The sequence below is a fragment of the Argopecten irradians genome, chromosome 15 (assembly GCF_041381155.1).
Source record: "Argopecten irradians isolate NY chromosome 15, Ai_NY, whole genome shotgun sequence".
NCBI classification, from domain to species: domain Eukaryota; kingdom Metazoa; phylum Mollusca; class Bivalvia; order Pectinida; family Pectinidae; genus Argopecten; species Argopecten irradians.
The window spans coordinates 18303777-18320170 of record NC_091148.1 but is presented as its reverse complement, the minus strand read 5'-3'; the positions used below and the strand labels follow the sequence as shown (position 1 = coordinate 18320170).

Sequence of the window (16394 nt, the reverse complement as noted above, 5' to 3'; positions counted from 1 at the left end):
ACAATCAATAAATGGAAACATTTCTATATTCCGTCTTTGTATATTACAAAATTAGCTCCTTTGCGGGTAGGTATCAATTTTATGGGCACAAATCTCCTCTTTTTCAACAAAAAGTATTACGTTACGCAAACAAAAGACTTCACAATCAATACCTACCCACAAACGCAGATAATTCTATAACATGCGATTTGCTACAGAAATCAGTTGTCATGGAGATAGACATGTTTTACCTTAGATCATGCAATCTGTATGGTACATGTAAGTATTTTAACTCTCTATTTATAACCAACATACCTTGACAATGACCGCTCAACAGGAAGACTTCACTCCATCTTTTCTTCATGCCTGGACAACATATGCCACAATAATAAGACGGAAAAACAATATTTCACTGAAAAATTAATTATTGGTACAGTTGCAAGTAGAATTCGTGTATATATTTGAACATATGTTGACGCTTGTGATGAAATGTTCATGGATAGATTTAGCCTGAAAATTACAAATCAATAATTATGGGTGTTGAAAAGAAGCAAACATTATACAAACCAAGTACTTTTATTGTAACACATTGGCCACTCATCAAATGTCACTCTTGTAAACGCAGCTCCTAGAGTGCTACGACGTAACATGGAGTACTGTACGACAATTGTTAGGAGAGGAGGAGGTTGATACAGATATCACTTGGCTCAGATGGGCTGCATCTTGTTTCCTGTAAGTATGTATATGTGATAAGTAATTTTCAATTTCATTTGCTGCAAAGACTGAAATTATATCTTCTCTAAAATGAACAAGTGAATAAAAAATGTAATACTTCAGAATTGTATAAAAGTTTGTTAGTTTTTCAAAGAATTTTTTATTGATCTTTAATTTTTTAAAAAGTCGTTTAACAAGCTGATGATAGCCTTAATCATCTTTTAAACAACAGGGCCCTGTTTCTGTTTGTTATATTTATTACATGTATTGTTTTCTTATTCTCGTTTGTTTTTAACTCATACTTTTTTGTATATCTAGGAAGTTGTCTCTCTGTCTATGAAAATATACTTTTATTTGTATATTGATATTTTTCAATACATTAATTAATATTATTTCAAAATGCAATACTTTTATATCATATTTATTTTAGTGTCGTTATCAGTGGATCCCCATGGCTACGGTAACCACCCTAATGGTGCTACTGGCGACAACTTGTAACTACGATATAGGCCTCGGAGAAATACCTGTAGAAAAGCAGGTACGGGATGGAGAATCATATCACAAACCTCAATTGAATTCGGACAGCTTTGCATTTAAGACTCTTTTGGATGAGCACATCTTATCGTTAAATAACAGCACATACCCTTCCTACCTTGTATATGATTGTTCTAGAGAATGGAGAGGTGATTGTGGGGGATGGTCCGATAGATTAGTCGGGATTATGACCACATTCGCCATTTCCATACTTACAAAACGGCATTTTCGAATCCACTTTGACAAACCGAGTCTTCTCCATGATCACTTGGTATCTTCTAACTTCGACTGGAGGTACAATTCGTCTGCACTGACAAACGGAACCCATTCCTATCACAATCTACTCCACAATAATCATAAAAGAGTTGTAAAATATTTAACAGGAGAGAAAGACATCAGTTCTTACTTTAAACACGATGTGAGTTTTGTGCGAATGAACTGGGATTTGACATACAACATCCGACAGAGGCCAAACGTTGCATCAGAAATTCCCTGGATCACACATTATCACCAAGCAGATATTTATAAGCACCTATATAAATTCATGTTTGAATTATCGCCTCAATTCGTCAACGTTTTAAACAGTCATCATATTGCGCAACGGAAACGGAACAAGATTGCGTGCGCGCACATTCGAGTAGGACAAAACCCGAATATGCCGCTTGATGCAGTAGGGCCTGTTAAATTTTTGGAGCCATTATGGAAGTTTTTCGATTCTTTAAATCATGATGAATACGACCTGTTTATTGCATCCGATACTGACAGTATAAAATATGTTGCTAAGGCCCGTTACCCTGGCAACATGATCGACACCCCTGGTAACATAACACATATCGACCAGCCTCACATAAATGACCCGGATGATGGTTTCCAGAAGCAGTTGTTGGACTTTCATATATTAGTAAATTGTGATATACTCATTGTACCAGCTAGTGGGTTTAGTATATTGGCAGCGTTCATAAGAAACACGGATTCGGGGCTGTATTGTTGGAAAGGGAAGGAACTCTTACCATGCTCCAGATACACGATATTGGATATATTCCCTGGTGGGAAATTCAACCCTACAAAACCAAGATAAGCACTGAAAGGCCCGCTACGGTTCTGAAAGGAAAGACAAGTGTATTAATAACAATTATAACACCAGCACATTTATATCAATGAGGTTACAACACTAGCCAAATACAAAACACTAGTTCAATATAGCAAGAGTTGTGATAAGGCTGGACTCATGGCCCTCGGAAGCGCTAGGAACAACTTAAATAACGTCAGGAGAACAGGATGCAACAAAGCCGAAGTAGAACATAGATCACGGGGACGTTTTCTATTACATCATGGGACCGGTTTTTGTTACACATGGCGCAAAATAGTCACTTAGAGGACAAACATATGTCATATCCATCGAGATGTAAACCTCTCGGTAGATTCCAGGAAGTGCAAATTCTATTATTTCCAATGGAAAAAAGTTATGAAAGTTAGGAAATCATTAACAACTATAACGTTAGAAAATGTCGATCGATGAGCTAAGACGAGGTTACATTACGAGCCAAATAACAAAGTGTTTATTTTGCACTTACTAATATATGCCAGATTTGTACAAGGAATTTTACATTTGTTTAGCGTTTTAACTTGTCTGATGCCACTAGTATAGATTTTGTGACTTTTGAACTTTTGGTTCATAGTGAGCCTTTGAAGATGCTCCACCGCCGACAGAGCATAAATGGTACCCATCGTTTGAACAATAACTGATGTTTAATCATGTATATATGTCTAATTAACACAAAAATACCCATAGAATAATTTGTTTTGCTTTTGGTACATGCGTAATCAGTACCTCATTCCATATAAGACATATAGTGACATGGAATTTTTTCGGGACGCAAATAATTTTTTTTTTTATTCTTAATTAAAATAGGAAGTTCAAACTTTTCAATAGTAGTAATTGCGTAAAATATGTTACGTTTGTAACAGAAAAAATACTAATTCGTGTGCTCCTATTTTTGATAGAGATAGGAATACCATTCGTCGGCGGTGGAGCATCTTTTAAATAAAAAATACGTTGTGTAGTTTCTGTTACACATAGAGCTGAGAAGTAACTGTAACTGAGATGACAAACTTTTATATAGCGAATACATGGTCAGTGTCTTAAAATATGGACTATATTTTGGCGACGGTTAAGAAAGACAAAAGTGGCAAGTCTTCGACTTATATTTTAACACACTGATCATGTATATATATTTTTTCCTTGCATCATTTACACAAAACATGCTCATGTAAACTGAAAGATGCCAACCGTGTTGCAAATATGTCAGTCTTCCAAACGATGTTTTGCCTCGGAAGTATGTCATCGAATCGAGGTCATAAAAACGTGTAATAGTATACGCCACAGATTGGATTCCAATTTTATATAGTTTAACTGCTGACCTTTGTTTGGCAAAACAAATCACCGCAATATAGCGACAGCTGACGAAAACACATTAAATAACAGATTCTATAGAGTATCAAATGTCGTTTGGAGTTTTCTGTACTTTTACTTAAAGATGCTCCATCGCTGACAGACCATAAACGATTTTAGCAATAAGAAAAATGAATTCTGTTCAATCGTGTATATATGTTTCTAATTAACACAAAAATACATATAAAATAATTTATTTTGCTTTTGGTATATGCACAATCAGTGCTTCATTCCATATAGGGCATAGTGTCGTGGATTCTTTTTCGGGACGTAACTGGTTATTTTCGATATTTTGAAATTCTCTTCAACAAGCTATACCACGCGGGGTATCCTCGATACTCCAGGGGTTCCGATCACTTACGATCTCTACACCCCTGGACTATCTCATAGTAAAATTGAAGGCAGATCAGCGGAAAAACTTTGACTAATCACAGGCCATCCTCGATAGTCCAGGGGCTACCATAACTGACGTTATGGCCACCCCTGGACTATCTCATAATAAAACTGAAGGCAGTTCAGAAGAAAATATCTGACCAATCACAAGCCTGCAAAGAATTCCTTTGAAGACTACAGAAAGAGAGACGCCCAGCTTCAAAGCCACACAGTCAACCACAGTGTTCCGTTATACATCTCTTTTTATGTATATCAAAGGACTGAATTACCTGTTCTATTCTGTTGCCTCCAGTTTTTATGAGATAGTCCAGGGGTGTAGAGATCGTTTGTGATCGTAACCCCTGGAGCATCGAGGATGAGGCCAGGAAAGATTTCTTTTGAAGACTACAGAGAGAGCGACGCCTCACATCAAAGCCACACAGTCAACCACAGTGTATCGTTATACGGCTCTTTTGATGTACATCGAATGACTGAATTACATGTTCTGTTCTGTACATTTTTAATTAAAAACCTGAATCTACTCTCCTGGACACCTGGACAGCTTCTAATGGAAAGGAGGGCAAAAACACACAAGACCAGACAAGACAAGCTGGTGATATAAATATAACTAGACCTATAGGCCCTCTGAAAGATTTTCAAGAAAAAAAGATAGAAAATAGTGAACAAAGTTCAATGTACGAAGTCAGCTCGAATTAAAATTGTTCGAATTTTAATAAAAAAAGTAAATTAAAAAAAAAAAAAAAAAAAAAAAACAGAAAAGAAAAAGAAAAAAAAAACACGTCCCGCCGTTGGGATTCGAACACTCGCCCTTGTCTTTGGATTTTTTGATAACTCCCAATCAAGAAGACACCCGAATGACTTCCGGTTTTGAGAGGGTGTGAATCATTTTTTGGTCATGAGAATGTGACATCAACGATATTCGGGTCCAAGGAAAGTCTATGGAAGCGTGGATTACGAAATATTCACTTCCACGGAATCTGAGTTAAACAGTAAAGCACAGCACGTGCTTGACACCATCAATTAGTCTAGCTGGAGTGATGGCCGAGACCAAACGAAAGGCGTAAGTAGTGTGTGCAACAGCCACAGTGACAGGTAATCGCTATTGAGATTCCTCCTCTAGACTCGGACGTTTGAGAGATGTCTCTCGTCGGAATCCCTACTCGAGCCTTCTAAACTTTATTCTGGAAAATCAAGTCAGGTTGACCTACCTCTTGTAAGGGTCTATTACAGAAATAATCCAACTGCAGTGGTTCCCATACTGGCACACATCGATAGTGGAGATATTTTTCTCTCAAAACGCACATTTAATACGAAGTAACATGTATTGAAAATAAAGAACCATCTCATTTTGCATCTATCAAACGTCCGAATATAAAAGAGTCTAGAGGAGGAATCTCAATAGGGATTAAGTGACAGGTGTCCATGTATTCTTTGTTTGTTTGTTTGATTATTTTAACGTCCTATTAACAGCCAGGGTCATGTAAGGACGGCCTCCCATGTATGCAGTGTGTAGCGTGTGTGAGTGCGAGGTGCATGTTTTGGGAGACTGCGGTATGTTCCTGTTGTGTCTTCTTGTATAGTGGAACTATTGCCCTTTTTATAGTGCTATATCACTGAAGCATGTCGCCAAAGACACCAAGCAACACACCCAACCCGGTCACATTATACTGACAATGGGCGAACCAGTCGTCCCACTCCCTGTATGCTGAGCGCCAAGCAGGAGCAGAAACTACCACTTTTATAGACTTTGGTGTGTCTCGGCCAGGGGACAGAACCCAGAGCCTTCCTCACAGGGGCGAACGCTCAACTCAATGCCAGATGTGAGGCGGTGCCAAGGGATGAATTAGGAAAGATAGTCAGTTAGGAAGAAGAGAAAAGATAAGATCCTGAATTAAGTCTCCTTTTACGATCATGCAATAGCCATGTATTCTGCTTATCAGTGTATCTTGTATGCTGTCAAATGTCAGTTTTATGATTAGTTCAAACCTATGGAGCTTTTGTTTCACCCACGTTAAGTAAGATGTCCCATGTATTTTATATTGACAGCTAATATATATATTGTATGTACACAAAGTCATGTACATGTGTATTATACTATGATATAATGAACGATCACTGAATCAGTTGAGAACATGTATTTGTAAATATCTGATTCATCTGATGATCATTCTAAAAATACACATATTTCATTTTTGTATAAAATGTTATTATGAAAACTAGCATTTACTACTGATGCTTGAACAGACCTGTTTAAGTGTTTGTATTGTACAAAATGTACTCTGTTGTATAGTATAAAATTATAATTTATAAATACAATGACAATGTTGGCAAGTAAATAAACTTATTTTTTACATATCAATATTTTATATTTAATTTTTGGTGATAACTTCAAGCCCTTGTGCATGCACTACAAAATGTATTATTTATAAAAATGGTAATTATTTGTGTATTTATTTTCTCAGTGATCTTAAGGTCATCATTTTAGGAGACTACAATGTTGGTAAAACCTCGTTCATCTGTCGTTACATTGATGGAACCTTCCAAACCAAGGAACCGGTAGGTACCACAAGTGGCATGTACAGCAATTTAATGATATCACTGGGTCATTTAAGTAAAGTGTGTAGCAGGATTAGACGTGGTCGATCATCGTTGACCAAGCAGATACATTGTAGCTCAGTTGGTAGAGCAATTGTCTCATGTTCGACGGTCCTGGGTTCAACAACTGGTCTGGTCGCTACATTTTCTCCTCTCCAGTTATACAAACTTGGCGCCAAATTGAAATACCCACAGTGGCATAATGGTCATCTTGTTTGTCTTTGAAGGCGAAGAGGTTAATAAAGGAGGGAGGATCGATTGTAGCAGGATTGGACTTGGTTGATCATTAGTGACATGCAGGTATATGTACATGTAGCTCAATTGGTGGAGCATTCTACTTAAAAGCGTTCAGAGGTCAGGGGTTCAAATATCAGTCTGGTTGCTACATTTTCTTCTCTCCTGCTACTTCTCCTTCACTTCAACTTTAAATCTTAGACTAACCAGAATTACAACAAGCACTTTGGCCTTTTGAATTATTATGTTTATGTCAAAGTTAGTGAAAATGAGATCCTTATAATCATGCTGTAATTTTATTATTTCCTAAAGGAAATCCTGTTTATTTATACTTATGATTCTTTTGTTGTGTTTAATAATTTTATGTCAATATACCTACATAAACTATAAATCTGAAGTGTCAATTGGGGAAGAAATAGGGCTATTTTCAACTGGAAATGGAGCCCAATATGAAATGTTTTGTGTTCTTCTTTAGATATTCAAAGTCATGAATGCCCAGAAAAAACATCTTTGATCTTAGTTCATTATTTAGTTGTTAGAAGTGTTGTGATGAAGGTCAGTATAAAGGAGTTCAAGATGGGTTCAAAGGTCAATGGATCTATATATAAACAGTAAATTAGATATATCCACTTCTATATGTCATGTGTTTCACTCATCATTCAATGTTAGTTACAGTTTTGTTGAAGTACAGGCACATGATTATAATTATTTCTATTGTGTCAGGGCCCTATTTCTTCAGGATAAAAATCTGACAACCATCACACTGACAGCCATCACACTGTAAATCATACTGAGTAGTGAAAATGAATACTGGTATCTAGCTTAACTTAGATAAAGCTCCACCTAATAAACCTGCATTTGTGTATGCATCCTCAATATTCCAGGAGTTACTATCACTGTTGTTATATCAACTCAGTCTTTTTAATAAATGTAGTATCAAAGTTACATTAAAGATGCTCCACCGCCGACAGATCATAAATCATATTCATCATTTGAACAATAATTGGTGTTTAATCGTATATATATATGCCTAATTAACACAAAGAATAATATAAAATAGTTTGTTTCGCCTTTGGTGCGTTCGCATTCAGTACTTCGTTCCATATAGGATATAGTGGTGCGGAATTTTTTCGGGATGCAAGTAATTATTTTTCATATTTTTATCTTGAAGTAAAATTAGAAGCTCAAACTTTTCAAAGGTGTTAATGGTGTAAAGTAAGTAACTTTTGTAACTGAAGAAAAATACTAAATCGTCTGCTTCTGTTTTTGATAGTGAAATAATACCATTTGTCAGCGGTGGAGCATCTTTAACTGTTCCCAGCAAGCCATCATTTCCATGCAAGGAAGTGGTGGCTGATTGAATCATTCTATTGGCTAAGTGGTTAATGTATCTGACATTAAAGTCAACTGCTAATCATTTGCATCAAAGGAGTATTTACTGAATTGACTTTGAATTCAATATTGAATTGGGATGTAATACTAAACTTAAGTTGAATTTAACAATGAATTGAAGTTGAATTTAATACTGAATTGAAGTTGAAATTAATACTGAATTGAAGTTGAATCAATACTGATTTGAAGTTGAATTTAATACTGAATTCAATTTGGATTTAGTACTAAATTGAAGTTGAATTTAATACTGAATTGAATTTGGACGTGATACAGAATTGAATTTAATATTGAATGGAATTTGAAGTGTCTGTCTATATTTCTGATCTATCAGAGTTACTTCCCCTTGTTTCACTCTGTCAGCACTGACTATTATGGTTGGTACTTACAAATCATAAACTTTAAATGATTTAAACTATGGAAATTTCTTTCCAGACTATAGGTGCAGCCTTTTTCCTGAAACAGTGGGGACCATACAATGTAGCCGTCTGGGTGAGTATATCATTGTTGTTGGAAATAAAAAAAACAACAAAACAAAAATAATAACAATGTAGATTAATTAGCACCTCGGTAACATGCCTTCATTTAATACATGTGGCTGGCCTTAGTGGCTTTTTTTTCAAAAATTTGACAAAGGTTAAAGATGCTCCACCGCTGACAAATAGTATTTTTTCAAAAAACAGAAGCAGACGATTGAGTATATTTCTTCAGTTACAAAAGTTACTTACTTTACGCTATTACCACCTTTGAAAATTTTGAGCTTCTAATTTTACTTCAAGTTAAAAATATAAAAAATAATTAATTGCATCCCGAAAAAATTCTGTGGCACCATATCCTATATGGAATGAAGTACTGATTACCCATGCACCAAATGCAAAATAAATTATTTTATATTATTTTTAGATCGCCTATTCGAAGAATAGGGGGAGCTAATGTTTTCACCCCGGGGTCGGCATTGGCATCCCATTTCACATTAAAGTTTTTGAGCAAGTTTCTGGTTCATCAATTGTTTGACCTTAAGTCATCATAAATGTTTATGATTTTATTTCCTAATGTGTATGGATGCTGAACGTGATGATACAACCCATTTGGGGCCCTTTAGGTGTTTTTTTTGAGTCTGTTAATTTGTCATATTTCCATGTTAAAGTTTTTGAGCAAGTTTCTATTTTGTCAATTGTTTAAGCATAAGTCATCATGAATGTTTGTGATTTTATTTTCCTAATGTGTATGGATGCTGAACATGATAATACAACCAATTTTGGGTCCTTTAGGTTTTTTTTGAGTCTGTTAATTTGTCATATTTCCATGTTTAAATAGTAAATACTTGAATATCAACTTCTTCTGAATAGGCGAGCTTTGCTGTTCTCCAACAGCTCTTCTTTGCGTTAACTAGTCTAAACTTATACATACACGATTAAACTCCAATTACTGTTCAAATGATGACTATCGTTTATGCTCTGTCGGCGGTGGAGCATCTTTAAAAGACCATTTATATAGAAATATTGAGAAAAATTTTGAATCATTCTAAGGGGCCATTTTAGAAAAGGATGGGCTAATATCCATTCCCTCCAAAACTATCTCTGTGACTAGAATAAGTGGGTTTTTTTTTAAAGCCCAAGTATGCCTATAAGTATATAACACATCCAAGAAAATTAATTTCAGAAACCTTCAACAATATGTTGCACTTACAAAGGACCCTCAGCAAATTAAATACAAGCATATAAGCATTAAGATGGCAGTCTTGCTAATCACCGGGTGTCAGTTATAAAAAACTGATGAAAACTTTTATTTGTATTTGACAGGACACGGCTGGAGATGAGCGATACACAGGATTGTCAAACTTTTACTGTCGTAATGCAGGGGCGGCCATATTAGCATTTGATATGACCAGCGTTAGCTCCTATGAGTCTTTATGGTAATTCTTTTGAAAAATATTCTCTGCTTTGATATTTAATTGAGACAACAAAGTAAAAATTCCAAAAGGATTGTTCAAATGATCTCTTTAAAGGTTTTTGTGAGTGTATTGGAAGTTCTTTGGACTACCAGCAGGTACAAATATACCCGGTATAATATATTGTGATTAAGATTTGTGCAGTATGGCCTTCTCTTTTTGAGATTGTGCTTGCTAATTTAAAAAAAAGAAGAAAAACAAAGGAAATAAACAAGAAAAAGTAGCGACCACCTCTGACTAAAAAAACCCATCTGCTTAATAATTAGACCACTGTCTTTGTAACAAGTCCACTGTCTTTGAGACGAAAATGGCCAATTTAACAAATTTTGACCTGTGTATAAAGACCACCTGTACCTATATAAAGACAATTATCTCTTTGTCCATAAGGTGACAATATTTTACTGTATATTCTAATTTGCTGTATTCTGTATTTGCATAACTACAGAGTTATCTGCCCTTGCTAGTAGGTATTGATTGTGACGTCATGTGTTTACAAGTGTAATGTCATAATTTTTAGAGAAAACAATTTTTAGAGAAATATGATTATATAGTGACATCACAATGGATACCTACCTGCAAGGGAGGTAACTTTGTAATATGCAAAAATGCAAGGATTTATAAGTGAGAAGGATTTGTCACTCAATGTCTCTTAACACCACGCAAGATGCCTATGAACTGGGAATAAAAACCATTTTTTTTTAACAAATACTTGTCTCATCGAGTCAAAAGAAACACCAATGTAAAGCTTAATCAGTTTCACAGTGTCTTGTGCTTGGTTTAAATATGGATGATTTAGAAGAATTGTCTTAATATTTCATTTAAAAAAAAATATGACAGCTCATGAAATGATGGCCCACTTCAGAAAGTAAGACAATAGGCCTGTCACCTGCAAGCTACATCAAAGGTTATGCTGGTGGATATCAAACGAAAATCAGTTGTCACCCAATGTCATGGTCAGTGTAGAAACACAAAAGCCGTCGTGCTGTATTTGTCCAAAACCCTGCGTGACTAATTATTCTCACTTATAAATCTTTGAAAAATGGAATGCAGTAAACTACATGTACATTATATAACAGCTAATTATAATTGTGATTTTGTTTCTTTCTCACCAGGGCCAGGTTTATACCTATACTTGATTCTGCATTAGAGAACTGTATAAAGGTTGTGGTGGGAATGAAGAAGGACTTGATAGACGCAGACAGGACAAAGGAAATAACAGCGGAAGAAGCTACCAAATTTTCAAGGGAGATAAATTCTAACATAGACCTTAGTAAACTGCCGCATGCCCCGTATTTTGAGACGTCAAGTCTAAATGGATTTCATGTGACGAACGTTTTTGAATATATCTTTAATCACTGTTTGCCTTTAACCGACGCACAAAAGAAGCAGGTTGATCACTCAGGAACTGTGGATCTCTCTAAACCTTCCGCTGTTAATGGAACAGGGAGAAAGAAGTGCTGTTAGGTAGAACTGTTTCCGTGGTGATGAACTCATTCACCCCTGACGTTACATTTGAACTCTTGTTATTTATTGACTGGAACAGTTCATTATGGATCTTCAGGGGTGAATGAATTAAACAGTGACTTAGGTGGGAGAGAGAGAGAGAGTGAGAGAGTGAGAGAGAGAAAGAGAGCGCATTTAAATGTACATGGGTTTGAGTGTATGGAATAATCGCAGATTATTATTAATTACCTTTTTATTACGGTAATCAAAATGTTAAATAACTAACAAATGGTTTGTGCCATTTGGTAGTGCTTATTAGTTTATAAAACGTTGACTTGTTTTCTTGTTTGTAATATATAGTTTCAGCTTCTGAGAAGTGCACAATACCTATTAGTAGAAAAAGGGGATGACTTATTTAATTGTCCATATAACATGACCATCTTAGATATTCCAGGGGTTAATCGTGACTGCTTTTAAAATGCAGTGTCGCCGTACTGCAAGAGACACTGAACAATGTAAATCACTGTATCCTGTCATATTATCCTCAATATTCCAGGGGTTAAAACTTCTGTTGGAATATCCATCCATGGATTATGTTATAGCAATGCTGATGAACATGTGTGTGACAGCAGATGTGCAGGTAGTTTGGTTCTTTGCCATACATCAATAGAATCAAAGTATGGTATACTGTGGTTGCCTGTATGACTTTATATTTAAGCATCACACTCTACGTAGTTTTCAAAGTAAGATAATGTGTAAGCCTGTGATTGTTCAGTCTCTTTCTCCAAAAATGCCTTTGCAGTTCTACTATGACATATTCCAGGAGTGGATACAAACGTATTATGACAGTGATAATTAAGAGTTGGGTCTACTGTGTCTCTAGTGGTACGGCGACACTGCACTTAAATAACAGGTAAAAGCCTCACCTTCACAAGGAGACACATCATTTATCTATTATGGCCTGGTTGAGAGGCACTATTGCCTCATAGTATTGTCGAGGGATGGAATAGTGCCCGAGCCGAAGGCGAGGGCACTATCCCATCATGAGTGCCCGCTTGCCAGGGCACTATTGCAAATAGTACCCATGTGTGCAGCCAATCAGAATCCAGTATTCTGTCACGTGATGTACTAATAGTATTTACTGTAATTTCCCGAAACTTTTTTGTGTATCATATTATACATTCCAGCCATTAATCATGTGCCAGAGTTACCTCCCTTCGTTTTGTTTTGTCAGATATCAATTTCAATTTTCAATTTAAACAAGACTGTATTGATTTTTTTATACATCAGATGCATTGAACATCAGGACATGCCTATCTAATTCATTTCAAACCTAGTTAAAAGCATTCTGCATTCGTTACATTATCATATATACAAATAGAGTTATTCTAAAATACTTGAATTAAACAGGAGGGGGGGGGGGGGGGGACTCCAACTTCATTTTTTTGTGTCTGATGATGTACAGGTGCTATAGTATTAGACTATAAGAACTGTGTTCAATAGACCAAAACAAATAATTTAATAGACCAAAACAATGTATTCAATAGACCAAAACCAAGCAAAACAAATATGAATAAAAATATAGATGTGTAGTCATAATGTTTTTACACACCTTGATACCCTGATACCTTGATTGTATTTCACAAATGTTTATATATCACGCAAGTTTAGGTTGAATCAAAATTTCTGTCAAATGAATTATAATTTCTTTTGTCAATGCTGAGTGCATGATTCGTTCTTTTGAGACGAAACTGAATGAATTTTTTTATGTTGCGTTGTAACTTGTAAAATAAGATGGGTAATTCTGATATCCAAGTCTGTTGCATAATAGTTTAGCATGGATATGATTGTAGAGAATGAAATAATACATGTATATATGTGTAGGTAATTAAGGGACGTAGACTTGCTCTTTCCATGTACAGGTTGTAGACCTATAAATTGAGCTATATTTAACTCACCGTTATTTGAGATTGACACTATACTTATCTATAACATTGCTGGGTTTTTCTCGGTGTCCGAGTGGTTAAGATGTCTCGACATATTACCACAAGCCCTCCACCTCTGGGTTGCGAGTTAGAATCCCAAGTGGTGCAGTTGCCAGGTACTGACTGCTGGTTGGTGGTTTTTCTCTGGATACTTCAGCTGTCCTCCACCAACAAACCTGGCATGTTCAATTACTTGACCCTGACTGTTAATAGGACATTAAACAAATAAACAAGAATTGCCTTTAAAGTGTTCCAGGAAAGTGATACAGGCTCTTTGGGTCTGGGTCTCTTGTTTGCCATATATGGGAGATTGGTGTTGTTATCTAGGCTGTTTTTATTGCTTCGTTAAGATAGTCAATTCAATTATTTTGTCCCCACTATGAAATGGGATTGATGGTGCTTTGTAGTGGTACAAATGTCTGTCCTGTTGCAATCTGATTTCTGTAATGTCTTAGACATTTCTTCTTCAAGGTTGTTTGTAAATCAATATCTGTGCCGTAGTTGTAAATGTGATAAGCACGAGAGGAAGATGGTTGAACATTTTCTAGGTATATTTAACTCATTCACCCCTTAAGAAACATTTGGACTCTCCTATTTCAAAGGCTGGATCAGTTCACGTTGAATTTGCAGGGGTGGATGGGTTAATAAGGATGATTGTGTGTTGAATGATAATCTTGGTTAGGTCTGTGCCTGTTACAAAATTATGTAATTTTATATCTATAAGGCTGTGGTTATTGGTATGTCATGAATAATAGATTGTATAACAAAGAAAAAAGCGTACTATGTATTCTTTTCACAGTGGAACCCCTCATGGTAGAAGAAATGTAAACTAGCTTAGTTTCGTGATTAAACTAAATTTCACTTTTTCTGAGGCAATTAAAATTTACATCACTAGGGGTTTTCACCACTCATTATCTTTACACCCGTGCACTATCTCATAGTTAAACTGAAGGCAGCTCAGAGGAAAAAATCTGAAACATAATCAGCAAAAATTTCCTTTGAAGACTACAGAGAGCTCGACACCCAACATCAAAGCCACACAGTCAACCGCAGTGTACTGTTATACGGCTCTTTTGATGTACATCAAAGGATTTAATTACCTGTTATGTTCTCTTGCCTGAAGTTTTACTATGGGATATTCCAGGGGTGTAGAGATTGTAAGTGATCGGAACCCCTAGAGTATCGAGGATGAACACTAAATTGCAGTGAAACTGTTTTGATACAATAGAACCATACAATATCAAATTGCTATGAAAACGTGAAACTAAGGCACCACAAAAACTACAGACTGACACATCAGAAAAGGCCCCGCTTAATTATATATCAGATGTGCCTTACAATTAGAAAAGTAGTATCTTGACATTGAAATGTACAGCTGAAGATGACTTGAAAATGACTGATGACAGTATAGTAAAACACTGTTACAACGAACCTACAGTGATGAACAAAATAAATCTCTGTTATAAGTATTCTTCATTATACACAACGAACCTCCAGGAATGAACAAAACAACGAACCTCCAGGAATGAACAAAATAAATCTGTTATAAGTACTCTTCATTAACAACAACCTCAAAATAAATCTGTTAAGTACTTTCATTTACACAACGAACCTTTAGGAATGAACAAAATAAATCTGTTGTAAGTACTCTTCATTATACACAACGAACCTTTAGGATGAAAAAAATAAATCTGTTATAAGTATTTCATTATACACAACGAACCTCCAGGATGAAAAAATAAATCTGTTATAAGTACTCTTCATTATACACAACGAACCTCCAGGGATGAAAAAAATAAATCTGTTATAAAGTACTCTTCATTATACACAACGAACCTAGGGATGAATAAATAAATCTTGTTATAAACCTTATTATAAACAACGAACATCCAGGGATGAATAAAATAAATCTCTGTTATAAGTTTACTCTTCATTATACACAACGAACCTCAGGGATGAATAAAATAAATCTGTTATAAGTACTCTTCATTATACACAACGAACTCCAGGATGAAAAAAAATCTAATAAGTACTGTTATAAGTAAGGTATTCATTATACTTCACATCACGAAACCTCCAGGGATGAATAAAAATAATCTGTTATAAGTAAATTATACACAACGAACCTCCAGGGATGAATAAAAATAAATCTGTTATAAGTACTCTTCATATACACAACAACCTCCAGGATGACTCTCTTCATTATACACAACGAACCTCCAGGGATGAAAGTACTCTTCAAAAAAAATAAATCTGTTATAAGTTACTCTTCATTATACACAACGAACCTCCAGGGATGAATAAAATAAATCTTTTATAAAGTACTCTTCATTATAAATACTCTTCTTACACACACAGGATTAATAAAATAAAACTGTGAAAATCTTATAAGTACTCTTACACAACGAACCTCCAGGGATGAATAAAATAAATCTCTGTTATAAGTACTCTTCATTATACACAACGAACCTCCAGGATGAATAAAATAAAATCTGTTATAAGTACTCTTCATTATACACAACGAACCTCCAGGGATGAACAAAATAAATAAATCTCTTCATTATAAGTACTTTTCATTATACACAACGAACCTCCAGGGATAAATAAAATAAATCTGTTATAAGTACTCTTCATTATACACGACGAACCTCCAGGGATGAATAAAATAAATCTGTTATAAAGTACTCTTCATTATACACAACGAACCTCCAGGGATGAACAAAAT

General features: G+C 35.4%; 2 protein-coding genes across 2 annotated transcripts; both read left to right on the top strand.

Annotated features, from left to right (window-relative positions):
* The first annotated feature begins 552 nt into the window (after positions 1-552).
* LOC138309705 (uncharacterized) lies at positions 553-3286 on the top strand. Its single transcript, XM_069250924.1, has 2 exons — positions 553-711; positions 1124-3286. The coding sequence occupies exons 1-2, from the start codon at positions 691-693 to the stop codon at positions 2303-2305; spliced, it is 1203 nt and encodes a 400-aa protein (XP_069107025.1). The 5' UTR covers positions 553-690; the 3' UTR covers positions 2306-3286.
* A 1149-nt stretch (positions 3287-4435) lies between these two features.
* LOC138308411 (ras-related protein Rab-20-like) lies at positions 4436-14536 on the top strand. Its single transcript, XM_069249391.1, has 5 exons — positions 4436-5132; positions 6535-6628; positions 8726-8782; positions 10093-10205; positions 11354-14536. The coding sequence occupies exons 1-5, from the start codon at positions 5110-5112 to the stop codon at positions 11703-11705; spliced, it is 639 nt and encodes a 212-aa protein (XP_069105492.1). The 5' UTR covers positions 4436-5109; the 3' UTR covers positions 11706-14536.
* Positions 14537-16394: the final 1858 nt, after the last annotated feature.